This window comes from Aspergillus aculeatus, assembly GCF_001890905.1.
Source record: "Aspergillus aculeatus ATCC 16872 unplaced genomic scaffold ASPACscaffold_5, whole genome shotgun sequence".
NCBI classification, from domain to species: domain Eukaryota; kingdom Fungi; phylum Ascomycota; class Eurotiomycetes; order Eurotiales; family Aspergillaceae; genus Aspergillus; species Aspergillus aculeatus.
Genome location: NW_017962980.1, coordinates 1626941 through 1653461, shown reverse-complemented (window position 1 = coordinate 1653461; position 26521 = coordinate 1626941). Strand labels below are relative to the sequence as shown.

Here is a 26521-nt window from a genome sequence, read left to right as displayed (position 1 = left end):
CTTCTGCTGACCCGGAGGCATAGCATGTTCAAGCTGCTTGTTCTTCGTCGCGAAAAGAGCTACTTGAGCTTGGGGGAAAGAAGGAGGAAGAAGTTGAGACAGACTCGTTATGAGGCTGATATTGCAGGTCTGATACCTGTAGAGAATAGGAACTTTCCATACTTTTATATCCATTGCAATCGAGCGACACTTCAGTATGCTGCCACTTTTGAGACTGGAGCACTACTAGTCCATTTGGAGAAGAAGTTGGCGATTTACGAAGCTCAGTCAAGATGGAGATGAAAGTCTGGTATAGACTGTTTGCAGCGGACCTGACTAGGCCTATTCGAGGCGGCACTTGTTGCCTTAGTGCTGGAACTAGAAGAGCGTTCATCCTAGCTCCCGTGAAGGCTTTGCTAGTTGATCACTCCATCAAGGGTGGTAAGGGGGGTAAAACGAGATTTTTTAAGCGGTCCTCTTTGGAAATAAAGTATCTCATTTGGAGCAAATCAATAGTGTTCCAGTTGTTACAGTGGGTGTTAGTATGGGAAACAATGCCATTGGTCACCGTTCAACCCCTAATTATGGCAGGGTTTTGCTGACTCGCTGCTAACCACACGTGGAATATACAACGTTCAGATATCAATCTATATCACTCTTCCACGTAGACCCTTTTCTAAGCAATGTCCTATAAAGAATGAAAAGGTAGATGAATACAGACTGCAAAAGATTCTACTAAGAGACATTATATTGACACGAATCAAGTCATCACTACGTGATTCCGTCTACCCTCAAGACTCACGATTATGAAGGATCTCTATCGTTGGCTCCAATCTTTGTAGAAAGGGGACAAGTCGTAAGTACTAAGCTATTGTGGATCCGGCTTATTTCAGGGACCAAGAGCGCATGAGCCATGAGGGTGAGTTCGCCCCCCGGCTAGCCTACTACCGAGTGCAGACCCTCGGCCTCGAGGGGCTATTTCAGTTTCTTCTCAAGACTCTCGCGGTAACCTACTACAAAGTAACTAGTGCCAATTTACCAGCAGACTCTTGAGGCCCTGCAGTGGTTCGGTTGTGATAGCTAAGTGGTGGGTCGTGGCGTCCTGCCTCGGAGATGAGGTTGAGACCCACCGCGGTCTGCAAACCCTTTCCCCCTGAGCCTCAATTGGAGGCTATTCTGATTAGTTCTGGGTGGTGGCCGTCTCACCCGACGGTTTGGTGACTACTAAATAGTAGTAGAGTCCGAGTGCGATGATGAGACTTTGCACTTATGGGACGGAACCTGACGACGAGCGCGCTGCTGCAAAGCCTCGAGGAGCTGATGTCTGGCTTCTGGGTGTATCACATTGCTTCTCTGGCATACTATGTTGTGCCATCTTTGACACATTGTCAGTCCCTCAGGATACGGTCAAAAATGTCAACTTTCGAGGAATACTTATTGATTCCTGGATTGACGCGGATGAAGCAAGCACGTTGCAGTCACTTAGGGAGCAGAAGCAGCAACTGTGCCAGCACTCAAGCGCACGGAGAAAGGCTAGATCGTGGCGTAGGAAATCAAGTGCGTACTCTAGGCTTTCTCCATTGGAACTTGAGAGATGAATTGGAAAAGCATGATGATAGATATCATTCCCAAACCGATATGGCCTTTGGCGAACAACAACAACAACATCAATTTATTGCAGCGAGCGTCTGAGAGTAATATAGCATGGCAACATTGAAAACCGAAAACGACTCGGGAGGAAACTAAATCCCAATCAGGTGAGTCGACGGCCAACAACCTCCAGCTCATATACCGTAATAGAGGCTGTTGCATACATGCATCGCTGCTTCAATAAGCTTCCGCATCTACCATGGAACAGCACCTGGCCTGGCAGGTGAGCCGAGTGACCGGAAATGGCAACTCGGAAGGCGGTAACAGAAATTGCCGGCAGGACAGAGGTTCAACCCCCCTCACTTGGATGTGGCTGCATATCAACTTCGGGGAATTGTGAAATTGGTGGCCACGGAGGGTAGGCTATGCTTTACTCACTTGGAAAGAATCCATTGCTCACGTGGAAGGTCAGATTATGCATCGACCTTACGGACTTACGGTGGACATGCAATGATTCTCACTTTGCGAGTGTTAGTAGGAACTGAATAGGAAAGAATCGTCCGATTTAGGACGGTGTACGCGCCCCCGCACTATTCCTGGGATTGCCGCTGCATCAATCTGACAGCGGAACTTTGGAACTATCACCCTTTCTGCCGCCCTTCCATTTTTTTTTTCAGAGTCCCATGATCGGGTTTGTCCTGCAGGGGAGGGGCTGAAATGTTGGGATGCTGATGTGGTTACTACATAGTACTAGTAAAGATCATATGCATACCAGTTGTCAGCAAGACTGTCTCAACTGGCAACAGGTTGCAGAAATATGTGCCGGACCTGATGTGTTTGTGGATCTCAGAAATATTTGCTGAGCAACTTTACTTGGCTCCCCTAGTATAGAATTACGAAGCTCGTATCTCCATCTGAATGGGTGCTGGATTGAAACAGCCAGGCATGCTTGACGTGCTTTGCGATGCATTGTGACTCGAATGAACAATTGTAGCACAGCAAACCTGTGTCAACTTGCCACGGCCATTGCAAGATATGGTTTCGGAGTACTTTATAGAAGCCTCCTAAACCAGAAGGATTACGCACCGGTGACATCGATTGGGATAAGCCACGAAATGAATTCGCCTTATCGATTACCTGGTTGTTGAGTCGATCATGAAATCTCCTGTGCAGTACGTAGTACTCATGTTACTGTATAGTCAGCATGTTAATGCTTCAACTGACTGGCGCATCTGCTGCTCTGCAGGTCCGAACAACTCTTTAGAATCTGCATCCAGACTCGGGTCGACTGTAGAGGCATGTCGCGGGCGGGAGGACCGCGGAATTCCCGCAAAGGGTAAGCCGAAGCGCTTCAGTGTCAAGGTTCCAAGAGTCCAGACCCATGGGGTAAGGTTGGCGGGGCCGGTTCAAGGGGAAATTAATTCCCAATTGCCAGATCCAGAACACCAGCATACGATCCATTGAACACACTGGTCAAGTCATGCGAAACCATTTGTTCATGTGAGCAGCAAAAATTGAATCTCCACGGAAGGGGGACAACAATTGAGAACATTGAATGGACAGAGTGGGCAAATCGAGCTATTGGGGAAACAGGTTACTGCGTCTACTCCATACCACTACTTCTTACGCCATGTCGAAGTCGTGGGTTGCTTGTTCTCATTCTCTTCGCGACTGGTATTTAGCCCAGCTGTTGCGCCCTCATCCTTGGTCTTATTCCTGGTCTAATCCCTTTTCTTTTGGTTGATTCTCGTGTGATTGTCACTTGCTTGGCCTCTTCAGTTGGCCCAGGTTATCCTCCGTCCTCAATCGCCCACCAATTGATCCCTAACTGTCCATTCATCGGCAGTTCTTCCTTTCCGCCTCTTGTCAAGTGATTGCGACGGGTGAGTACTGCTGAGCAAGGATCCTTCTCCATTCTCCTCAACATCGCAATGGTTTCTCTTTGCCCAGGTTGACAGCTGCCAGACCCAGTAGAATCGGGGTTCCCCACTTCCCCGCCTCATCCGGCTTGCGTTCCGATCCCAACCATTGCGCCTCGACCAGGATCGCTGTCGTCGTATTGCCGTACAATCGTGACGCTCCATCTTGTGAAACTTTCGGTTCGGAGGGAAGAGATCAAGTGATCATTGCAAAGAGTTGCGAGTCCCCGAGACAGGCTAAATATACCAAGAAGACCGTGCGCAAGTCCAACCACCCCCACAAACTCCATACATCGATCGGTTCCACTCGCGAAACGGTTCGTCTCCATACGCAGCTTAACGTCATACTTAACCGGAGATCGTCCATCAGACCTTCCACAAAATGCAAAGTAGGTCTCACACCCTCATACGATCTTATATAGTCCTGTGGAAATTCGGTAGCCTGGCTGGTTTGCTAGCAGCCCCCATGCAGGCCCGAAACCTGTTCCATGGTCATTCAGAAAGTCTACACTAGATTGTTCCATCCACTAACGCCGGCCCGTTAGCCAAACACTTCTTCTCGGATCCTACCCATTTGGTCCAGACCGCTCTGCATTCCCTCACCCTCACAAACCCATCGGTAGCATTCGATCCTGAGAACAAGATCATCTTCCGTCGCCCCAATGTGAATGCAAAGCCCAAGGTCGCCATTATATCGGGTGGTGGTTCGGGCCATGAGCCTGCGTTTGCAGGCTTCGTCGGGAAGGGTTTCCTCGATGCTTCCGCGGCCGGTACAATCTTCGCTTCACCCTCGGCGGAGCAGATTCGCAAAGCCGTCATGGAATGCGTCAACAGCGACCAGGGTGTGCTCATCATCCCCATGAACTACACGGGCGACGTGCTCAACTTCGGCATGGCCACGGAGAAGTCGCGGGCTGCTGGCATCAAGACTGAGTTCTTCGCTATCAATGACGATGTCGGCGTGGGCAAGGAGAAGGGCGGCAAGGTCGGTCGTCGTGGTATTGGCGGTGGTGTTCTCATTCTCAAGGCCGTCGGTGCTCTGGCTGAAGCAGGGTCGGTTTTACTCCTTCAACGAGACAGACTAGTGCGCAGCGGAACTAACTTCAGCATAGTGGCTCACTGGAAGAGGTGTATCACCTGGCACAGCTAGCGAACAATAACCTCGTGTCGGTAGGGTCTTCGCTCGAGCACGTTCATGTTCCTGGCCGGGGCGTTCCCGAAGACACAATCTCGGAAGGCGAAGTCGAGGTCGGAATGGGCATTCACAATGAGCCGGGATCCCACCGAGTGAAGGCGAATCTGGTTGAGCTAGTGGCCAACATGCTTCTCCAGCTTCTGGATCACAATGATCCCGACCGCGCTTGGGTCACCCGGAAGCCCGAGGATGACTTTGTGTTGTTAATCAACAACTTGGGTGGCGTTAGCACCTTGGAACTTTCCGGCATCACGGACGAGGTCTATCGTCAACTCGACAGAGATTATGATGTCCAGCCGATCCGAGTCATCCAAGGAACCTTCCTCACCAGCCTCAACGGGTTGGGCTTCAGCATCTCCCTGCTGAAGCTGGTAGATACAGGGCTGGGCCCCGGCCGGTCCTTCCTAGACCTCCTCGATGCGCCTGCGGAGGCTGTCGGCTGGTCGGCCCCCATCAGCCGGGAGACATGGAAGCATCGCACCGACGCTCCTGTGGAGATCAAGAGGACTGCGTTGCCGGAGGACAACCCAAGCAACGTGAAGTGTAAGTAGCCCAGCAGGTTCCCTATTTCCTGCACCACCCCAAACATCACTAACACCCGACAGTGGACGTCAGCATCCTGAAGAAGGTCCTCAGCAGCGCTCTCAAACGCGTCATTGCCGCCGAGCCCGAAACCACGCGCTTCGACACCATCGTCGGCGACGGCGACTGCGGAGTCGGCCTGAAGCGAGGCGCCGAGGCCGTGACGGCTCTCCTGGAGAGCTCCTCGCCCGACCTGACCGACGACGTAGTCCACGCCGTCAACCGCATCGTCAGCGTCGTCGAGAACACGATGGACGGCACCTCGGGCGCCATCTACGCCATTTTCCTGAACGCGCTCGCTCACGGCCTCCGCGAACAAGACCAGGGCACCGCCACCCCGGCGACGGTGGACGTGTGGGCCGCCGCATTGAATTACTCGCTCTCCGCGCTCTCGAAGTACACCCCGGCGCAACCGGGCGACCGCACCCTGCTCGACGCCCTGGTGCCCTTCTGCAAGACCCTCCAGGAGACCAAGGATGTCCACGCCGCGGCCAAGGCGGCGCAGGAGGGGACCGACTCCACCAAGCACATGAAGGCCAGCCTGGGACGCAGTGTGTATGTCGGCGGCGAGGATGAGTGGGTGGGCAAGATCCCGGACCCGGGTGCTTACGGGCTCAGTGAGTTCTTGAATGGATTGGCGGAGGCCCTTTGAGTTGAGTTAGTAGGGCCAAGGCAGGGATTTTTGGGGGGTTCATCGTATATATACTTTGGAGCGTTCAATGTTCTAATTCTCAATATCAATAATGACCATGTTACGAGGCCGGTGTTTCATAAGTCAAATGGGATAAGCTACCAAAGCATTGTAGTCTAACCCCTGGCGTCTGGACGAAGACACAACAGTTTCTGTCGGCTAGGCTTCGCGTGACAGTAAGAGTTGGGGGCCTTTGCTAAACCTCACATACTTCGGAATCGCATCCCCGTTACGCCGTTTACTAGGAGGGGGGGAGGGGGAGGGTAGAGAGGTCCGACCAAAGTAGCCTTCGGTATAGATCTACTATCTACTGTTTTCGTAGTAGGCATCGAGTGTAAAAGGTAACGAACTGCTTATACATAACGGACAGCCACGGATTAGGCGCCCTAGGGGAGCCTAGGTCCAGAGAATACAGATACAACTCTAGAAGCGGATTTCGCTCTAGGGTTGGAACGAAAACTTTTCCCATGGTATTGAAGGCCTTTCTGGTATGTTTCTATGCCAAAGATGCACCTACATAGCTAGCTAGCATCTAGCAACGGGCTCAGTCAGGTTGATAGAATCAGTCACCTAATCTCCCATCCTGACCGTCCGATTACTGAACCAGCAAAATGAATCAAGAAAAGAGTTCTCTTCACCGTCCTTTCATTCCTTTTTCTAACTTTTTTCCAAAACCACAGAAGTACCGAAGAACGCCATATCTGTCGCGCCACAACGAGAAATAGCAAAGGAGAGAAAAAGACATCAGATCAAAGATATAAAAAGAAGTATGTAAGAGAGGGCCAGACAGGCAAATGACAGTCCACTGATAAACAAGAAATCTCCGGCTTTGGTGGCGGAGGAAGGGTGGCTGAACTCCCCTCCCCTCACCCATGGACCCCAATATGACCCTGAGAGGAGTTTTCTCATCTTTCGAGAAAGCGCACACGAACACAAGGGTATCAAATAAGAAAGTCATGGCCCACTCCGATTTTCCCTGTGGCATCTGCCAGACAAAATGCTCACATTTACTGCTTCCCTTTCATTTGGGCATTTGTATGATCAAATCCCTGAGAGAAAAGAGCCACAACTTCTTTTTGACCTCCCCCGGACGCCGAGATTTAGGTGAGCATGTCACGTGGAAGGTACATGGCGAGATAAAGAAGCTTATTCAGCTCAGCAGGACGAGGATGACGGAGTCACCACGCAGGAACCTAGACGGGTTAACCTGTTAGTAATAATACGGTGTTAAGTAGGGCAAAGAGTCTTGTCGGCAACTCCTGGGTAACCAGAGCGGGCACGTACATCTTGCTGATGAACCGATCCTTGTTGACACCCTTGCCCTTGCCGCCCTTGGGCTTCTCCGTCCACATCTCCTTGACGTTCTCGAGGACCATGTTGCAGTGGCGGTCGAAAGCCTTGACGCGCGCCAGCAGCTTGCGGTTGTTCCGGCACGAGATCAGCACCTGGGTGTGTGTGCGCGTGGCGGTCTGGAGGAGCGAGAGGGGGCCCGCGGTGAGCTCGTGTTCCTCGACGAGAGAGACCTCATATTCACTGGATGGAGGGTTTAGGTTAGTGTGATGCGGATGGAGGTGGGGGAACGTAGACAATGTAGGCAGTGAAGGGGCATAGTGATGACGAAAGTAGAGATGGAGATAGGCGCGGGGTAGGGACAATGCCCAATGAGTGGCAGCAGCATTCAAGTGGCATCATCTTGTCGCCGACACCAGAACGTCGGGGCTCGGTGGTCGTCATCATGTGACGACGCGGATTTGAGAGAGTCCCAGAGCGTTGGAAGATAGTTCAGGGTGCTGGGTTGAATAGGGTGATAGGATACGAAGGGAACAAACGTACGTGAGCTCGCTCTTGGGCTTGTTGAGCAGGTCCCTGTAGGTTTGGAAAATAAGTGGTTAGCCTGAGGTCCGACCAGTTGCGCGGTTGCGGTTCATTTCATTTCATATTATGGAAGGATGGGATGAGCCAGAGCTGACTCATCTCGATAGAAAGACAGGAAGAACCAGAGAGGGGTAAACGTACTGGATCTTAGGATCGGTCGACATGGTGGGTGGTGGTGGTGGGATGGGGTGGGAAAAGGTATAAGTATCAGGGAGTTGGCAGCTTCTCTCTCGACCGACGGGCTTCTCTCGAACTTCCAACTCTCAGTGTCTCTTCAGGTTAGTTAAACTGGGTTAGACTGGGATTGCTCCTGGAGTTCCGCCGCAGCTTCCAAGTTCGGTCAATTCAGTCAAGTCACGTCACGTGCAACGCGTGTTTGCCGTGTTTGTCCGCTAGTGATTCCCGAGGTCGCGATTGGCTGCGTCACGTCGCGTCGGACAGACACGCTTCTAGACGTGAGGGCGGATCGTCCAAGCTTCAAACCACTTCCACTTCCTCCCTCCACTTCATTCAAATGCAAGGCGTTCTGCTCTTCTTACTCTGCTTTCCACACACACTGCCACTCTCTCTCTCTCCTTCTCCTTTCCAACCCTCACTTCCCCTTCAACCTATCTCAGCAGATTAACTACCTCTTGAAGAGGAAGCAGAGGAGAGAGAAGGAAAAAAAATAAAACAAGGAGTTTCTCGTTCCTGCAAAAACTCTCCTTTTCGAGCTTTTCTCCTTCCATCCCATGCCTCGAGATTTAACGGCCTCCCCTCCTTTTACGATTCGGTGTCCCGCGTTAGCATTCCTTCAGGGCTTTCCCCGCGTCCTTCCGTGCATACATTCCAGTGCATTCTCCCGGTCGACGCACTCGCCTATCGGACGGTTCTAAGTGGTCAATCCCACGCGATCAATCTTCCTTGCTTCAATTTCGACACCGACCATTGAAGCTCGTTCTCTCGAGTGTCAATTCGTTCAACTCGACCTTCGGTTTTACTAGACTCGGTGCCGCCTACAACAATCTCGTTCTCGCCAACCACTCATTCAGACCAACTCCTGGTTTCCTGTTTCTGCTTATGGTCAATTCGCTAGCACTGGTGGCATGGAATCCCAGGACGGAATTTCCGTCCGGCCTATGAGGCGTAAGTCGATTCCTTCAATTGCTGTCCAACCCCTCACAATCACGAACTCACCAAAATCACCCTTTCTAGTGAAGGTACTCTATACGTTTGACGAGTCCAGCAAGACCAATTGCTTGGCCCGGTGGCCCCATCTTCTCGACATCCAGACCGCCGCCCTCGACGAGAAGCTGCAGATCGGTGTCATTGAGCTGAAAACATGCATCCAGGCCATTGTTTCGGCGAGGTGAGTGCTAAGGATGGAGCTGGATACCTGGTTTTTGTACTCATTTTCATCGTCACAGCCCGGAACTGGTTGCCAAGCTTGGACAGGACTACACCGTGTACGCCTACGATTACTCCGAGTATGAGACGCCTCTGGTCGGACAGGGAATGCTGTCGTGGGTGCTTGCGTCGGCTTCTCCCACCCCCAACGCCCCCGCCCATCAGTCGAAAACAATGGTTACCGGTCGAGTGTGCAAGAACGTTCTGGGTCTATTCTCTAAGGGTGCTCAGGAGACATTGGAGGTGAAATTGCGATTGGTGCCGGTCCCAACCGTCCTGCAGAGCGATTATCTCGAGAGCATGCAGAAGTACCGGGAATTGAGCAACGTCATTCCTCACGAGTTCGACGCCCAGGCTTGGACGAGTTTTGTGCGGCAAAACCCGGGCTTGGTGTCTCCCCGCGAGCAGCAGCCGGACCCCATAGCATCACCGGTGGATCATGCCGGAATTGAGAGGTTCCACCAATTGCTCAGCGAGGGGTCGACGCCAAGGGAGCTACCCTCAATGGCTGGAAATGCGTCGATACGCTCGGCTTCCCCCGCGCAATCGGCGCTCGGCCCTGTGAGCAGAATCCCCACCCCCGCGCAGCAACAGGAGCATACACAGCAGCTTCAGCACCAGCAAAATCATCTACACAACGATGCCATCCGACCAGGCTCCAGTGCTTCGATGCGTGACTCGGATCTTCCCACTCACTCGAGATACGCCCCCAGTCGTCGAGGCTCCATTCAATCCGGCTACGGCAGTTGCGACGAGTCTTCGGAACAACAACCCCGCAAAAGGGCCAAATTGTATCGGGCAGAGTGGCCTGGAAAGTCCGACTTGAATATTGAGAGACAACCCAGCTCTTTGCGGGTCGCCGCGAGCACCGCAGCCTCTGTCCGCATTCATCGCCCTACTCCGGTCAACCCCGCCATTGCTGCTGCTCAGAACTCGAATGAAGAGCCTGTTCGCCCGCCCACCCCAATCTCTAACTCGCATGAAATTGCTCGTCGCGCACGTCCTCCTCCCAGCTTGCTCCGCGAGTCATCCCTTCACACCCCCTACACCTCTCCGTATCCTATGAGCGATGATCACCCCGCCGGCGATAACCAGTCCCCTGAGTCGCGTTACCAGGGCCTCTTCGAGCCTTCGTTCAGTATGCCATCGTCGCCTCCCGTTCTCGACTGCGGGTTCCCAGGCCGCTCCAGCCCAGTCCTTCCACCCATGGCCGACTCGGGCTTCATGAGTGGTGGTATGGATGAGCTGCTGGATGAAGAAATCGGTACCCCTCTGGACGATTCAACTGGCGCAGGCAGAGAGAAACGGATTGTCCGTCCTGCTGCACATGCCAGCTCGCCGATCACTGCGCCCACTAACATGGAGAACTTCCCGGCCAGCGACGCTCCGGACCAACCTGGAAAGGAAAGAACACCCGTTCTGATCCGCGCACCAGCCAGCAACGCCGGCTCGAGGCCATCTTCTCGAGCTAGCATGAGACAGGCTCCCAAGCCACTTGCACCTGCACCCATGTCGCAGAGTGAACTCGAGCAGCTGATCAGTACCATTCCCGCCAGTGATCCAATCCTCCCTTCTCATGTCAACACGCACAACTCCCAGGCCTGGACCGGACCGATGAGCGACTACAATGGTGCTGAGACCCCGGCCCCGCAGCCTGTACTCGAGGATGGCAAAATCCGCAGCGGCACGGGCGCTCGCCGGTTGCGACAGGTTCAGGCACGCCTCGATCGGTGCATTCGGGACGGTCAGGTCCCACCTTACTGCGAAAACTGCGGTGCCATCGAAACCCCCACCTGGCGCAGAGCGTGGTCGAAAGAGTTCGAAGGCAACGAAGACGACGCTAATAAACTCACGGAGGATCCCACCATGTTGTTTTGGCAGGCTGTTGAACGTGACGATCGAGAGAAGGTCATCAAATTCAAGGTCTACAAGAAGAGCCTAGCCGACACCGACAACGACTTTGTTCAGGTCCTTCTTTGCAACCGTAAGTAATACCCGCTCCACTTCTGCCTCGTCTGTACTAACATTCAGGAAAGCCTGTGGCCTTTGGCTCCACAAGTTCAAGTGCATGCGCCCGGAAAATAAATGGAACAAGACCGCCAGCAACAAGAGAAAGCGTCCCCCAAGGAACCGCAAGGGAGGCGGCCCGCTCTCTACCAACAACAACAACCCTGCAACGAGACACCGTGCCAGGGCCGAGTCCTCCAAAGCGGACGAATCGTCTCCTGGGGCATCCGATGCCTCTTCTCCCGCGGTGGACGATGCCACTCCCCGCGGCGATAATGACAGCAACGAGGCTGAGACCAACAACGAGCAGGATCGTGACGGAGCCCAGGAGCAGCCCGCCAAGCGGCGCCGTGCCAACAGCCTGGAGCCGCGCAAGTCAAACGACACAGCGGCCAGTCGCTGGCAGGAGCAAGACCCGGTGGCTGCTCTTCGCGACGCGATCCAGTCTAGCCCTGCGAGAAACGTGGTGGGGCGCAATGCTCCAGCGGCGGGCGAGAATGCTCTTACTCCCAAGTCAGTGAGAAGAGTGCTTTTTCCTAACTCCAACAATGAAAGTGGACCGTTGAGAGCATTGGGTGACTCAAGCGTCAACAGCCCACGCCGCAGCCCCCGCAGTTCTCGGGCGGCCGAAAAGCCGGCTGACGACAAAGAGAACCAGACTGCGACTAACCTGGACGCACTTTTTGAGAGCCCGAGTTTCGGATTCGACGTGCCCGTGAGCCCGACCCCTCGGCGACGCAATCAGCGGTCGGGTCTGTTGAGCGAGAAGCGCCTTTCCTTGCCGTGCATCTCCCCTTCGGCGAAGGCACGGAGAGGAGTCGCTGCGGATACGTCCCCTACCAGACTCACTGCGCAAAGACTTCAGCGGATCCAGAGCAGCCCCGGCCCCATGCCGCGTCAGCACAAGGCCCCGAAGCAGGCTCGATCGACCCTGAGTGACCTCCAGCTGCCTGTCAACGCTTTCGGCGGTTTTGAGGGGGTGGACAACATGATCGTTGACATCTTCTCCGACGCGCCTTCGGCCGCAGCCACGGACGCACTGTTCGGAATCGACAAATGTGCTGCGGGCAACAGCTGGCCTGACTGGATTCCGTCCGATTATGTCTCTCCGGCTGGATCTGAGGGCGAGGCGGCCAACGGAGACTCGGGGGCGAGTGGGGACGATCCGCGGGATCTGCTCAACGCGCTCATGGCTGACCCGGAGCTCCAGAAGGCCAACCAGTTTGATATCTTCAATTATGTCGAAACGAACGTGCTCGATTCCGGATTCTTCAGCTCCGACGCCATCAATCCTGAGACAGTGCCGGCACTGGGTGTCAAAGGCAAGACTGCGGAGTCCGGCACTGGGCACGAGGCGCAGCCGCGTGCCAATGATGTGTAATGATTTTCTTTACTTTATTTGACGAGACGCGCGACATTCGTTCGAATTCCTTTTTGTGATGTGTTTAGCGATGGCGTTCAGTGGATGCATATGATCGAGTGCATTGTTTGGCTTTGTTTTGTGGGTTTGTTCCTGAACGGATCCTTGTTTTGTATTTGCTATTCAATGGGAGGGATGGGAGGATTGGGATAGGATAGGATAGGATTAAGATACCACAGTAGATACCAGGTTTCGGCCACAACAATGAAATAATCAATTGAGACTTCTACTTATCGGCGTGTAGAATTGGATCTGCTTGTCTAGCTTGATTGACTTCTTGATCTGTACTCCGTAGCTCTCACATCTAACCCGACCAGGCTTACACCTACTCTCTGTCCTTCAAGGCTTCAGACCCGGAACAGACAATCAATAACATTTTATTCATAAAAACAACAGCATGCACTCTCCCTCCAATCCTCAAACCGCAACAGGGGTATATCACTCAACCTCATCCTCCTCCTCCTCCTCCTCCTCCTCCTCCTCCTCCTCCTCCTCCTCATCACCACCTCTCCACCTCACTTCACTCATTCGAATCATAGAAAATCGACTTCAGCTTATGCGTAGCGTTCACAACCTGCTCATAGATCTTGTAATCTACAACCAATCAGCCCACGCCCATCGTTTGGCCCCAAACCCGATCATCAGGGCGAGGGAAACATACCACAATCCGCCGGATCCCCCAGATCCGTAACGCCGAGCAATCGGATGCCAACGCCCTACACCAGAGACAAGTTGTCAGCCATAGTCCACCTAAAATCCAGGGTCCTCGCCCCCAAGAAAGGGAAAGGGAAAGGGGGGGAAAAGAACGCACCCCCTCGTTCAAATCCGTCACCTTCCCGATAACCTCCACCAACTTGCCCATCTGCAGATGCGAGTCGGGCTTCAGGATGATCGTGACGTCCCCCGAGGAACCGCAGGTGAGGGTGGCGGTGTCGCCGCGCAGGGCGGAGACGGTGCCCAGGATGCGGACGGTGTGCTTGCTGGTGGTCGAGGAGGAGGGGTGGAAGGCGTGCAGGTGGGCGGGGAGGACGCGGGGGGTTTGGAGGGACATCTTTTCTTCGTGTTTGTTTCGGGGGGTTCTTTGGAGGAGTAGATGGGGGGTGGGGGGGTGGATTGGAAGTACTGTGTGTGTCGGACAGGGGGGGTTATGTGAGTTTGTAGTGTGTGGGACTGGGGCGAGGCTATAGTTAGTCACTGGCTAGCTTGCTGATGGTGGTTAGTGATGGATGGATGGATGGATGGATGGACTTATCGCCGTCGCGCGCACGCGTAACGCGAGGGCACGTGATTTACCACCTCTTCCCATCCACCGCTCGGGAAAGAAAATCCGGTTCAGCCTGGGGGTAGTTTATGCGTTTCTGCCGCCTCGGTGCCTGAGGATGTAAGGCTACTACTACCTAGCTACTGCCGGCACTCTGCACGCACCTGGAAAAGCAGCTTTCCCGGGTAAAGTTAACTAACTTTCTGGCTGGACTCGACACTACACCACCTATACTCCAGCTTCGCATTACAAGGTCCCTTATTCACCAGCAACTACACCCTCCTCCAACCCCAATCAACCGATCAACCACCCACATCACAACACACACAAAAGCCAACCCACCTCAAGGCAGGCAACCATGCCCCCCCCCCTCCCCTCCCACCACCGCGGCATGACCGCCAACCCGCAACGACCGAGCCGCTACCGCCCCGGCAAACCGATCGCCGAGGAGCCTTCGTCCGACGAGGACGATGAAGATGAGGAGGAGGAACAGCAACAAAAAGAGCAGGAGGAGCGCCGTCGTCGCGAGGAGCAGCGCCGGAGGGCGGCGGCGTTGGCTAGACCAACACCCAAGGCTAGTTCTTTTCCCGCTGGGGCGGCGGCGGTTACGTCTGGGGTGAAGGGAGTGAGGTTTGAGGAAGCTGTAGCTGAGGAGGATGAGGAGGGGTTTGTTACGGAGGAGGAGGAAGAGGAGGAGGGGGATGCTGAGGAAAGGAAAGTGGGGAGCTCTGTTGCTGGCGATGGAGCTGGGGTTTCTACTTCTACTTCTGGTTCTGGTTCTGGTTCTAGGGGGGTGGTGGGAAGGGGGGCGCAGGTGGAGGATGAATCAGAGGAGGAGGAATCAGAAGAAGAGGAAAGTTCGTCGGAAGAAGAAACCCCCCGCCGAATCCTCCTGCGGCCGACCTTCATCAAAAAGAACCAGCGCAACGCCGCCGCCACCACCACCTCAGACACCAAAGCACAACCGGATCATCACGCCGACTCGGCCGCGGACGCGGAGGCCCGCCGCGCCCAGCGCCAGGAGAAAGCCGACGCGCTTGTGCGCGAGCAACTCGAGAAGGAGGCGATCGCGCGCAGCGCCGCGAACCGAGCGTGGGACGACGACGAGCTGGAGGTCGCGGAGGAGGAGGCGATCGACGATACGGACGGCAAGGACCCGGCGGCCGAGTACGCGGCGTGGAAGCTGCGCGAGCTGAAGCGCGTGAAGCGCGAGCGCGAGGCGATCGAGGCCGCCGAGAAGGAGCGCGAGGAGATCGAGCGGCGCCGCGAGCTGACGGCCGAGGAGCGCGAGCGCGAGGACCGCGAGTTCCTGGCCCGCCAGAAGCAGGAGAAGGAGGCCGCGCGCGGCCAGGCCGGCTACCTGCAGCGCTACTTCCACAAGGGCGCCTTCTTCCGCGACGACGTCGAGCGCGAGGGGTTGGATCAGCGCAATGCCATGGGCGCCCGGTTCGTCGACGATGTCGCCCGCGAGACCTTGCCGGAGTACATGCAGATCCGCGATATGACGAAGCTGGGCAAGAAAGGGCGCACCCGCTACAAGGATCTGCGATCGGAGGATACGGGTCGTTTTGGCGATGGGGTCAGCAACCGGTTTGGTGGCGGGCAGCGGAGGAGGGAGGATGCGCCGCTCGGGGTTACTGATGAGAGATTCATGCCGGACGAGCGGCCCAGGGGTCCCACGGGCGCCAATGCGTCGGTGGTGCGCGAGAGGCGGCGATCCAGGTCGAGGTCTTACTCTCCTCGCAGAGACCGGTATGGGGATCGGAGGGAGCCGCGACGGAGCCCCGATCGCTCGGCAGACCGCTACAGGCCGGATGGAGGCAGTCGCAGGAAGCGCAGTCCCTCGCCCTACGACGATCGAGAGAAACGGAGACGAACAGAGGATGCGAGATCGGACTAGCCGGGGGTTCGGCTCGCAATGAACATGGTATTTCTATTTTTATTGGCGTTCTTGGGTATCTGAGAGCATGGATTGGGGGGTGGAGCTTGGCATATGGGAAATCGACGTTTCTTTCCCCCTCTTGTATTATATAAGGTTCCTCCGTATGGCGGCATGTATCATATCTCGACGAGGTGCACAACCAAGGGGAAGACATTTTGCTGGATGTGCACTCGGTGCGCCTCGTCATTGACCTCGCTTAAGGAGCATCACGCCGCAACGCCGACGGCCACATCTAGATCAAATCCGCTTCTAGCGTATCACACAGCCCAGCCAGCAATACCAGAGCGTAGACGTGACCCGGTATGCCCCAAATCCCCACCACCGCAATACCATCCGCATCCCAGCAAGTAGTCATAAGCTGTGGGCCCTCATCGATAAACCGTATAGGGCCCACTCCCACTGGCTGCCCCCTCTGCAGAGCAACGCAAACTATTTCACCCCCGCCCGCTCCAAGACCTTCTCCCGCTCCATCACGCTCTCCCCGAACCGCAGCAGGAATATCGTTCGACTGGGCCACATCTCCGTCGGCTGGTTGTGGGCGGTGACCTTGGCCTCGAAGCCGCAGCCGTCGCAGACGCCCTCGATGATGCCGGCGACGAAGGCGGCGCAGTTGAGCATGCTCATCTCCTTGGGCACGCTGATGTAGGTGTTGACCAGCGGGTCGTTGTCGGTGATCATGTACTCGTTGGGGGTCTCGGGGGAGACGGAGTGCTCGAGGGCGTCGGCGGGGCGGGTGAACAGCAGCCGCCACAGGGGCCCGTGGATGAGGTGCAACAGGGGCAGGATGCGGAGCGGCCGGTTGGGCGGCGAGGCCGAGGTGGAGGAGCTGCTCGACAGCGCCGACGAGGAGCTCGACCCGGTCACCGTGCGGTAGAAGAGGAGGTCCAGCAGCCGGAGGCCGAGCGGGTAGCCTTGTTCGTTGAGTCTGTTTCCACGGTCCATCAGTGGCTGTTTCCGTTTCTCGCCGTATGTATGTGTGTAGTGGATATATGCATATACCTGACACCAACAAGACAGCGGGGACAAGGGTAAGTGCTACTCACCGTCTCTCCAGATCCTGAATTCCCGTGACCCGGCGCTGAGCGTAGGTGACCATCTCGCCGAACAGGAAGGCAAAGCTCGCCCGGCTGAGTTCCGCATTCCGGCTGCGGTTGAGATGGCGGTCGTAGATGGTTTTCCGGTTGGAGGGGACGCGCAGGCCCGTGCTGGATTGCGAGGGCGTCGGCAGGTGTGTGTGGGTTTGGGATTGGAGGGGTCGTTCGGTGCTGATCGTCGTCGTGGAGGAGAGGTTGGAGGTGCTGTTGCTGATGCTGGTGCTGTTGCTCAGGGAGAGCATTGCGGCGTGGCGCGGGGGTTGTTGGGCCATTGTGATTGTGTCTTTGTGTTGTGTTGTCTGTGGATTGTCGGAGGGGAGGGGACTAAGGTGGCAGGGTGGTTTGTTCTATTCATGCGGAAAGGGATTATCGACAGGCTGGAGGTCTCTGTCGAGAGGATCGGGTTCAATGTCTCATGCTGGTGGTGTATTGGCCGTTTGGAGGTGTGGATTTTGGAGGGTGTATAAGTGTGAGTGGTTTGGTGATTGTGGTTGTGCTTGTGCTTGTGCTTGGGTTGGATGGAGTGACCTTACGGGGAGGTGCAGATGCTCGGGACGCAATTCGGGGGATAGCTTCATCCAGTCGGCTGGCTTCGCAGCTCCGGAGATGGCCTCCAGAGCAAGAAAAAACCTCTCATTCCTGGGTCACTGCTTGCTTACTACCCAGAGCCCGACGCAGCCACAGCCATTACGAACAAGAGCCAAACTACAAACTACAAGCTACATTCTACAGCGCAACCAAGCATGAGAATCGACCCGAAAAAAATCTTCAGATGAATATTCAGAATTTTCATTGATTTCCCTTCTCCGATGAATGACACCGTCAGAGACTGCAAAAGCTAAACTAGAACCTAAACTGCACGAGCAGATTAGCATACGCTCGTGAAAATGGCACTTGAGATAATTCAATATCCAATATGACCAAACAAGTCAGACATCCAAGGAAGTATTGCGCACAGAGCACGTCTATATGATGGGTTCATGGCGACGGCTAGCGTGGAAACTGCGAATGTAGGAAAAGTTTTCATCATAAGAGCCCGGGGAAAAGGGCCGTTGGTCATGAAGCAGATAGAAAAAAAACAGTGGTAGCTTACCATTGAGTTAGTCGCATCATTCATTGACTTGCGGAGCGGAAACAGGTCAAGAATGATGCAAGCAGAATCCGAAGTAAATTCGAAGCTCCTCCAACTGTTGCATGTCTCCAAGTGAAATCACATATAATTCCCAAGGAATGAAGTGGCTGGCATGGTGTGTGTCGCGCTCAGCAGGAGGATGTTGAGGATGTTGAGGTGCATGAAGAAGAAGAAAAGATTTTCGGGGCGGGAAGGGGGTTTTTATAGTCAGCCTCACATCCTTAGGCTGCCCCGGTAACCCTTCCGACCCATACACTAGATAGACGAGAGAAAAAAACTTCACCGCAGTACTCCACAGCCCAAGAAAAAGAACGTTCGAGTCGTTTACCATTATTCATAGAAATTCTACCGACCGGCTTTTCGTTGTTATCAACATGAGATAATGATCTAGGACTGATAGGATTTGTCTATACAGTGTCCTTTTCGAGTTTTCTCCATATGTATCGTAGCGGAACGCCACACAAAAGTAGAATCTCATATGTTGTCGAGTACTCCGTACGTAGTAAATAATCTTTGTTCATGCGTTCAGCGCTGGATTTCTGGGTTAAGCCTCACGGCCGCTGCTTATTTACCACCCTTATCTTCATGTGGTGGGTCCAGCGATTTCTGCCTCTGTCTCGAGTTCCAATTTAATGTCTTCGAGATCGTGTGCACCCAGTCGTCACCTCGTCGGCCCTTGGGCAGGACATTGGCAAATGGGTACCGTGATGCCGATACGGTCACGTAGTCTCCTGGATGTAGTTCAATCCTATATTCAAAAGTTAGTCGGTGGGCCCAGGAGCCGTCGCACTCGCCTGCAGGACACACACCTTTCTCTGCCATCGAAACTGGCCCACGAACTAGCTCGGGCATCGTACGGCACGCCCATGCGAAGGACGATGGTATCTGGTAGTATAATAGGTCGGAATGATAGTGTGTGCGCGCAGATTGCGGTCACCAGTATGACCGGGTTATCTGGGTGCGATAGAGAGCCCCCCGCTGCGAGGTTGTACGCAGTTGACCCGGTGGGCGTAGCTATACAGACGCCATCGGCAAGGAGGGTGGTGAAGTGCTCGTCGTCGCCAAACAGCTCAATCGAGGACATTGCTAGCCAACAGCCCCGTCAGCAAGTGATCACGGTAGTAGCCATCAGAATCGCATTGGAACATACTCGCATTGGGCCCCCTGTCCAGGACAACATCGTTCAATATTTGCAAAACCTTGTCCGGCCTATGGGTCAGCGTATCCTCGGCCTCCTCCCCGATTAACTCTTCCACCAGATCCCGCTTCCTGGCATTCGCCGGCGAGCCGTCCGGTAGCGGGTTGCTCCGCATGATCGTGCATTCGAATCGCAGCCGCAGGTTGACCACGACGCCCTCCTTGAAGGCGGTGGTCAGGGTGTTCTGGTAGTCGTTGAAGTCGAACTTGGTCAGGAAGCCCAACGACCCCAGGGAGAAGGACAGCACCGGGGGCACGACGTGCTGGAACAGCCAGCTGGTGAAGAGCACCGTGCCGTCGCCGCCTAGCGTGATGACGAAGTCGAACAGGTGCGCGCGCTCCGCGGCCAGGTCGTGGTCCCAGTACTTGAGGCGATGCCTCGCCGAGGGCTCGTCGCGGAGCAGCTGCGCAGCGCCGAACTCCGGGTCCGACTCCAGGCGCTTCTCCACGTAGACGATGTACGGCGTGTCGCGCTCCTGGGACAGGAGCCAGCGGGCGACCTCCCGCGTTGAGCCGATGACCGACTGGTCGCCGGCCTTGGTCACGAGGAACACGGTCTTGACCGTGAGCCGAAGCTTGACGCTGTCCAGCTTCTTCGACAGCTTGCGCACGTTCCACGCCATGTCCGAAAGCTGCTTCTTGGTCAGGTGGCGCGACTGCATCATGGCCTTCTCGGCCACCGTCATGTCATTCCCGCTGTCGTCCTCGTCGGCGGCCGCGCCCTCCTCGTTCAACGCCTCGTTGTCCTTGGCCGTGTAGCCCTTGATCTCCTTGATCCGGTTGGTCGGGTCCCCCCATTCGCCCGCGATCAGGGAATGGACGAAGCATGCCGTGGTTTCATCTGGGAACGAGAGGTTGGGGCGGGTGTTGGGGTCGTCCGCCATGACCAGGGACGACTTGCGGCGATGGCTGGACTCGGGGTATAGTACAACCTGGCATTTTTGATCACAAACGGTCAGCTCTATTCGCTCCATTGCTTCATGTTGATTGGGGTGGGAGGAAACAATACCTCCAGCTGATTCGGATCGTCCATCTCGCCATCTAGCCCTCCATCCTACATTCAAATCAGCTTCCCTGTGGCGTGTCCAGCAATTGAAGAACGTACAGCACCAACTTGCTTCGGACTCAGATCCATCGACGCGGTTCAAAAGGCCTTTTCGTGAAACTCGAACGGCCTGTTTAGTGTTTTGAGACTGGAGAGTCTGTCAATACTGGGAATCGACTGATGTCGAAGTCGAGGGTCGCGATCGGAATCGGAGTACCTGCGGGTTATGACGTCGTTGCACCGTTCCGGCAAACTTGACTGCTACGCGACCGAAAACATGGTTTATGCTGGGTGGTCATGGTGATTATGGCGATGAACTGTAGTCTAGCGCTATGTAGAGTATCTGTGATGGAGTCAGGGGAGACATTAATGCTTGTCGGAGAGTTCGGTGTGTTCATGTCAACCCTCTGAGTCCGTGCTGGGCATTTCTCGGGTTGACCGATATATATATTCTGACACCGGGTAGCTCCGCACCGGGTTGGGGTATGTGCATCGATTGTCCTACACCAAGAATCAATGTTCAACCACAATTTGAATCTTCCAAATTACAAGCTCGAATACCACACCCAACTGAGTCCCTAGCATCTACAAATCAACCATGACCCCGACTACAAGCAATATCACCAGATATCGATGACTCTACCCCAGGAGTCACACCCGGGCAATTCTCAACGTATCCTTGCAGGATACATGGATAAGAACAAATAAACAAGTCAACCATTCTACATAGTACTCGCATGGAGTACAAAAAGCCTCAAAACACACCCCGACAGAGAAAAAAAAAAAGCCTCCTTTCTGTTTTCCCTAGCAGGACCCTGAAGCATGGGGGCCCCATTAAGCCTCCGAAATACTCAAAGCTCAACCCAGCAAGCTTTGCCGGCATCTCACGTTACACATCAGAAAGCGAGAAAGAGAGAGAGAGAGAGAGAGAGACCTTGCTTCCTCCTACTGCGTGACCAGGTAGATAGCAGAATACACAATCACAACTACAGCGCCACCTACCCATGAACCTGGGGTATGTACTGGGGTTGACTGGCTGGCCAAAGCAATTGTTTACCAGTGGTCAAGATAATCGCATACGCCTCGGCAGCTGGATGGGGAACAACCGAACTTGGTGCGAACCGCCCGTTATAATTAGAACACGAGGCTATCGTCGATAGGATTTCGGCATATTGGCAGTCAACACATACACGTATATAGTAACATGGCCAAACAAAAATTGTCCACGTAACGCCAGAGACGCGCATACTGTCTCACGTTGATGGGGAATCGATTGCTCCGCTCTCCGAAGGGGGGACAGACGGACAGACTACAGAGTTAATGGTGATGCCTAAAAAGAAATCCATTCGGTGGTTTCGAACACAGGCGGGAAATCGGAGACGGATGGGCAAGGCAGGCGGGCAGTGCTGGATCCAAGATGGATAGCGAGAGAGAAAATGGGATCCGGTTGTTGGTTGACAATCAAAGGTGGATATGTATGCCCCCATGGGAAAAGGAGGAGATGGATGGAAGGATGCGAAGATAGGAAGAAGTTGCCACTTGAACCACATGGTGATCAATGCAGTCCGTTCACGGCATTACTCCACTCTTCCTCTCCCCTCCCTTCCATTGTCTCTTCCGGATAATAGTCGATAACCACCTGCATTATTCTCAGATACTGAGTTCTTGACGTATAGGGTAAGTTGCTTGAGTCCTCCGTCCTCCGTAGTTGTTAGGCAGTGTCTGAGTTGTGTCATCATCCGTATCACCATGGGATCTGCAGGGAGCCGAACAGATTCCAGCCACAGCCTGACACCGAGACAAGACATGGAAAATGGAAATTGATTGATCGATCGTCTGTTGCAACGTCTTCCTTCCCCCCAATTCACCTAACTTACTCCGTACACTGTAAGCCATTAGATTCAAGCACACGGCACATGGCCTAGTCCAGAACAACCCACCGAGCGTTGCCCGGGGCTCTCTCGGGGGGCTCCCAGGAATGAGCTGGAACCTGGGAAGTCGTCATGAGAAGAACACAGCATTAACAAGAAACGAGAAACGAACATCCTTGAGCCTTTCTGCCTATAGGATAACTTAGGGAAGGTTCAATAAACTCCCTCAACAGACTAAGGTTCGAGATCTAGCCCTGGGCGGAGCGGTCCAAAGCCACGGTCAGCCACTCCTCCTTTTTACTCATACTATAGACAGACTCTATCTCTCAATCCAATGTTGGAAAAAGGGGAAAAAAGAATATTTTAAAAAACGATTTACCGAAGTGAAAAGAGAATAGTGTTGGAGCGATCATCACCACCGACAACGTGCCATGTTGCCAGCCACCGAATAATCCGGGATCCACTGCCCTAAAATAATCACTAGACTAAGTTTACTTCAATTGCTTTACTTTGGCTCTGCAGCTTTGCTGCTTTTGCTTGAGACTCCCGCGGCTCCCGTGTGATTTCATTTGCCCCTCATTCGTTTAGTTACACTTTACAGATGAGAGAGATGGAGGATTACCAGGGTGTTGACCTTTAATCTACCAACTTATCGAACCGACAAGACCTTAGCAAAACTTGTTTTTTACTTCTTCTTCTCCTCCCACTCTGTACAGCTAGGTCTGTTCATGGGGACAAAACACAAGGACTGGGATTAGATCAGGGAGTGAGGTGTTGAACCCTCGTCGACATCTCTCTCGGACGTGTCTCGTTCCATGTTTTGTTTCTTTTAGGCTGGGTCCGCCAGTCGCTTGCTTGATGATCGTTTCTCCCCGACCCCAGAAGCGGCGGCAGCGAAACGATCAATCAATCAATCAATCAATCAGCAAGAGTCCCAGACGAGTGGACCACTTGTTGGAAGCGGGACGCATAGTCAGCCATGTGGCTTTCCGAACTCCAGTCCAGTCGCCGATGAAATACGGTTGCCCATACGATGATGGACTGCTTCGAAAGATCCTCTAGACCGAGTCGACTGGCCTGTCCTAGATTGGAAGAAGGAGACGACCGGCAAAAAGGGAAAAGGAGAGAAGTAGTAAAAATCGGTTAAAGCATCGAAAAACACAGCCCACGTCAAAGGTTAATCCGAGTCGAAGTGGAGGTGAATGAGTGACATGGACCTCGGAAGTGGAACAGACTGCGCGCGGTGTGAGAGCAAGGCCTGCCAGAGACGCGAGAGGGAGTCTGAAACCCAAGACTTGAGAAAGTCTCCAGTGCAGCGCATGACTCCGGGCCGGACTATCAAGCGTAGAGAGAGAAAGGATTGAGAGACATCCATTCATCTCCTCCGTATCGTCAAACAGTTTACCGCTTCCGGTAGGGTTATTGGGCTTTACCGCTAGACCAAGTGTCTCTCTGGTTGTTGACGAGCGAGCCGACTATCCGTAACCATCCAAGCCCCTCCCCGAACTAGCCTGAGATACAGATCCCATGGCAAGACTGGCTGGCTTTGTGATAAAGTGGGCCTGCCCCTCCTTAGTTTGACAAGATGGTGGTGGATGGGCTGGCGCATTATTTGCTCAATGGAACACACTAGGCTGGTCCACCACAACGGTCAGACATCTTACCTACAAATAGACAGTCACTATTGGTAGTTAGTCGCTCAGAGAAAGTGGAGCATGATCATAGAGTCCATGTTATCGAACCCCGTTGTATGCCGATGGAGAATAATTTCTCGCAAATGAGGGTCCGAGAATCTGGGTGATGGGCGCTGACGGGGAGGAAATTGGGGAGATGGGGGGGGGGGGGCAAAATTCAAGCGAAAGAGGAAATTAAACCTCAGCTAATTCCCCCCTCGTTCTGCGGTGTACGGGAGTACAGGAGCTTAGTAGAAGGCAAAATTTTCGCTGCGGCAAACGGGGAACGAGACACAGGAGAGTAAGTTCGATTCCCCACTTCGATCTGCCGCGACACTGCAGCCAGGATCTTAAGCAGCAGTGGCCGCAGCAGCAACAGCTCGCGTTGCTCGACAGCAGCAAAACCAACAAGAAACAACAACACGAACAATCCAGTATCCAGTGCTAGTGGAGGAGTGGTCTCCTGTTCCAGTTTCCCTGTGACTTTGCTTGCCTGTTTGGGTAATACATTGGTGGGACCGCGGCGACTATCATTGACTGTACTCGGGTCACGGTGCGTCGATTCTGGTGTGATTTACGGCTGATCCTTAAATAGTGATCTGTCAATGTGGATGTGTTTTCCACTTGGATGCGGTTCTTTTTTCTTTTTGCCTCTTTTGTTTCTGCGCCCGTCCCCATTTCGCGGTTGCCCTGCAATGGCAGTCACGTCGCTAGCATCGTGTTCTCTGGATCCGCTGAATCAAAAGATGGGTGCAATTCCCACCCAGTGGTGACTGGTCTAGTCACGGCACTGCGACGGCTGACTAGATTCGGCTTGCTGCCAGAGGAACCTGGGAGTGAGTGAAACAACCAGGCGCATTCCTATTCCTAGACCACTTTACGGGGGGTTGTATCGCGTAAGCATCTGCGGAGGAGACATTTTCAAGGCAAGTGTGACGACGATGATACATCACGAAGAGGGAGGTGACCGTAGTGCAGTGGTGAAAGTGGTGATGATGATGATGATGATGATGGTGACTTGAGCTTCAAGCCCCTCCCGAGGGGCAACTAGGCTGGAGCAACCGCCCTTAGTTAAGGCAATGTGCACCGGTTCAAGGCTGTTCCTGGCTTAGTTTGATACTAAGTCATCAATTAGTACGGAGTCAGCTCTACTTAATCCTCAACCGGTCAGGTGGTCTCCGCAATCCACTTGCTCACTCTCCCCTTGTTCGCATCAATTTATGCATGCCTGACACAGTCACACACTGAAGAGTGAATGGTGGCCTGACAGCCATTCCACCCCGGCCCCTCCATACATATAATGCACCCATTTTTGGTACCTTAGACGACATCATCCTTCATGATTCAAGGTAAGGCCGAATCCGAATAGATCCTGGCAGGCACTACCTTACCTTCTGGGGAACCAGGTACTGCACCTGGTAGGGTTCCAGACTCCCCTGCCCGGTAGTATGGAACATTCATTGGCTGCGCCTTACTGGCCCGATGACATGTAGGACAAAGCTAAGCACCGACCACATTCTGTGTTACCTCGAGTCCTGGGGACCCTGCTTAGCTAGATCTGAACAATGCAATAATGATAACTAATCAATAGCAAGAATGCTGCAGCCATCATGGCACCGACCTATGGAGCAATGATGGTCAGGCGTCCAGTGTGAGAACGTACAGGACATATATTACATTCAGGCCACTGTCGATCATATCTGTCCTTTACCCTACATTAACGTTACCTTCCTATGATTATGTGGTTGCATCGTCTGAAGATAAAGGGGCTCTCCTCTTGGTGAGACAAGGGAGGGTTTGACCTGTCTGGTCTTTTTCGGAGGATCGCAGTTAGCCTGCCATCGGGCATAATCCTACTTCCCTCCCTCTCCTTGAACATAATTCGTTGAGCGGAAAACACCTTATTTCGGTCCCCGTCCATGCATGCATGGACTATGTATGTATGCCATTTGACTCATGGCAACCTGCAGATACCTGCCTTTCGTAGTAGCCTTTCCCATCTGTAACTCCTCAAGATACCGTTGAACGCGGATAGTCCAATTATTGTTTGTCTTGTCAAGAGGGGGGCTGATGGTACTTTGGTGGCTCTTAAAGACATCCAGCTTATAGTGTATATGCCGGCCCATTTGACTTGTGCAGAAGTCCGAAGTCCGAGCAGCGGCGCCAGACAGCCCTGGACTCTCCTGGTGTGCTGCACCTTATCGCTGGAGGCATCCTATTCAGAGGGGACCCACCTGAGTGGTACATTGGGGCCTCCTACGTAATCAGACAGAGCCAGGATGTTGATCAAGAGCCAGTTGTGCGTATATGCCGATTTCAGACATCGTGGCGTTGGCCATGGCTTGCGGTCGGCTACTGTTTCTCAGTTCAGGACGAAGAGCTTTGTGTCGATATTGACTTAGGACCTTTTCAAGCCGAAGGCAGCAAGAACAGGGTTGTTGAAGCCAGTGGGCTGTGTCATTGAGGAGATGGCGAGGATTTGATTAGCTTCGAACACTAGTACGGTCAAAATTCATCACGAGTGCAAGCAAAGCAATGGACGGTGCAGCTTGCTGTGGTGTCACGATCGACCCAACCACAACGCTGCAGTCATTGATCTGAGCTCAAGCCGCAGCCTCATGCATGAGCCTCTTGTTCTCCTTCGTTTGGCGAGGCAAGGTAG

At 53.8% G+C, this 26521-nt stretch overlaps 8 protein-coding genes across 8 annotated transcripts; 4 read left to right on the top strand and 4 right to left on the bottom strand.

Annotated features, from left to right (window-relative positions):
• Positions 1-3108: 3108 nt before the first annotated feature.
• ASPACDRAFT_1880129 (uncharacterized protein) lies at positions 3109-3923 on the top strand (the record flags this gene model as incomplete). Its single annotated transcript, XM_020198190.1, has 3 exons — positions 3109-3243; positions 3416-3452; positions 3535-3923. Coding segments are annotated over 3 exons (548 nt in total), but the record flags the coding sequence as incomplete, so codon positions are not given.
• A 31-nt stretch (positions 3924-3954) lies between these two features.
• Positions 3955-5917, top strand: ASPACDRAFT_41947 (putative dihydroxyacetone kinase (DakA); the record flags this gene model as incomplete). Its single annotated transcript, XM_020201007.1, has 4 exons — positions 3955-3979; positions 4034-4541; positions 4601-5226; positions 5289-5917. The coding sequence occupies 4 exons, from the start codon at positions 3955-3957 to the stop codon at positions 5915-5917; spliced, it is 1788 nt and encodes a 595-aa protein (XP_020058024.1).
• A 1189-nt stretch (positions 5918-7106) lies between these two features.
• On the bottom strand, positions 7107-7995 carry ASPACDRAFT_59346 (mRNA splicing protein SMD2; the record flags this gene model as incomplete). The annotated part of the gene is made up of 4 exons (XM_020203438.1): positions 7107-7149; positions 7241-7489; positions 7790-7822; positions 7973-7995. The coding sequence occupies 4 exons, from the start codon at positions 7993-7995 to the stop codon at positions 7107-7109; spliced, it is 348 nt and encodes a 115-aa protein (XP_020058023.1).
• A 921-nt stretch (positions 7996-8916) lies between these two features.
• On the top strand, positions 8917-12605 carry ASPACDRAFT_51460 (putative GATA transcription factor (Ams2); the record flags this gene model as incomplete). Its single annotated transcript, XM_020202484.1, has 4 exons — positions 8917-8956; positions 9026-9179; positions 9238-11201; positions 11254-12605. 4 exons carry the CDS (start codon positions 8917-8919, stop codon positions 12603-12605), a joined length of 3510 nt encoding a protein of 1169 aa, XP_020058022.1.
• Positions 12606-12837: 232 nt separating this feature from the next.
• Positions 12838-13798, bottom strand: ASPACDRAFT_116630 (putative ssDNA binding protein Ssb3). The gene is made up of 3 exons (XM_020196001.1): positions 13456-13798; positions 13306-13360; positions 12838-13238 (listed from the first exon to the last, which is right to left on the bottom strand). Exons 1-3 carry the CDS (start codon positions 13693-13695, stop codon positions 13165-13167), a joined length of 369 nt encoding a protein of 122 aa, XP_020058021.1. The 5' UTR covers positions 13696-13798; the 3' UTR covers positions 12838-13164.
• Positions 13799-14263: 465 nt separating this feature from the next.
• Positions 14264-15805, top strand: ASPACDRAFT_1887297 (microfibrillar-associated 1 family protein; the record flags this gene model as incomplete). Its single annotated transcript, XM_020198452.1, has 1 exon — positions 14264-15805. One exon carries the CDS (start codon positions 14264-14266, stop codon positions 15803-15805), a length of 1542 nt encoding a protein of 513 aa, XP_020058020.1.
• Positions 15806-16276: 471 nt separating this feature from the next.
• ASPACDRAFT_59342 (trafficking protein particle complex subunit 5) lies at positions 16277-17213 on the bottom strand (the record flags this gene model as incomplete). Its single annotated transcript, XM_020203437.1, has 2 exons — positions 16277-16772; positions 16891-17213. 2 exons carry the CDS (start codon positions 17211-17213, stop codon positions 16277-16279), a joined length of 819 nt encoding a protein of 272 aa, XP_020058019.1.
• Positions 17214-18354: 1141 nt separating this feature from the next.
• ASPACDRAFT_116625 (putative NAD+ kinase) lies at positions 18355-20747 on the bottom strand. The gene is made up of 6 exons (XM_020196000.1): positions 20533-20747; positions 20376-20463; positions 20280-20324; positions 19224-20202; positions 18883-19159; positions 18355-18821 (listed from the first exon to the last, which is right to left on the bottom strand). Exons 3-6 carry the CDS (start codon positions 20301-20303, stop codon positions 18638-18640), a joined length of 1464 nt encoding a protein of 487 aa, XP_020058018.1. The 5' UTR covers positions 20304-20324; positions 20376-20463; positions 20533-20747; the 3' UTR covers positions 18355-18637.
• Between the last annotated feature and the right edge of the window lie 5774 nt (positions 20748-26521).

Coding starts and splice junctions, on each gene's coding strand:
- ASPACDRAFT_116630 (XM_020196001.1), bottom strand. CDS start 13,695: ATGTCCCTCCAAACCCCCCGCGTCCTCCCCGCCCACCTGCACGCCTTC. Junction 13,361..13,455: donor TGACGGATTTGAACGAGGGG/GTGCGTTCTTTT, acceptor TCTCTGGTGTAG/GGCGTTGGCATCCGATTGCT. Junction 13,239..13,305: donor GGGGGATCCGGCGGATTGTG/GTATGTTTCCCT, acceptor GATTGGTTGTAG/ATTACAAGATCTATGAGCAG.
- ASPACDRAFT_116625 (XM_020196000.1), bottom strand. CDS start 20,303: ATGGACGATCCGAATCAGCTGGAG. Junction 19,160..19,223: donor GGACAGGGGGCCCAATGCGA/GTATGTTCCAAT, acceptor GCTGTTGGCTAG/CAATGTCCTCGATTGAGCTG. Junction 18,822..18,882: donor AGTTTCGATGGCAGAGAAAG/GTGTGTGTCCTG, acceptor TTTTGAATATAG/GATTGAACTACATCCAGGAG.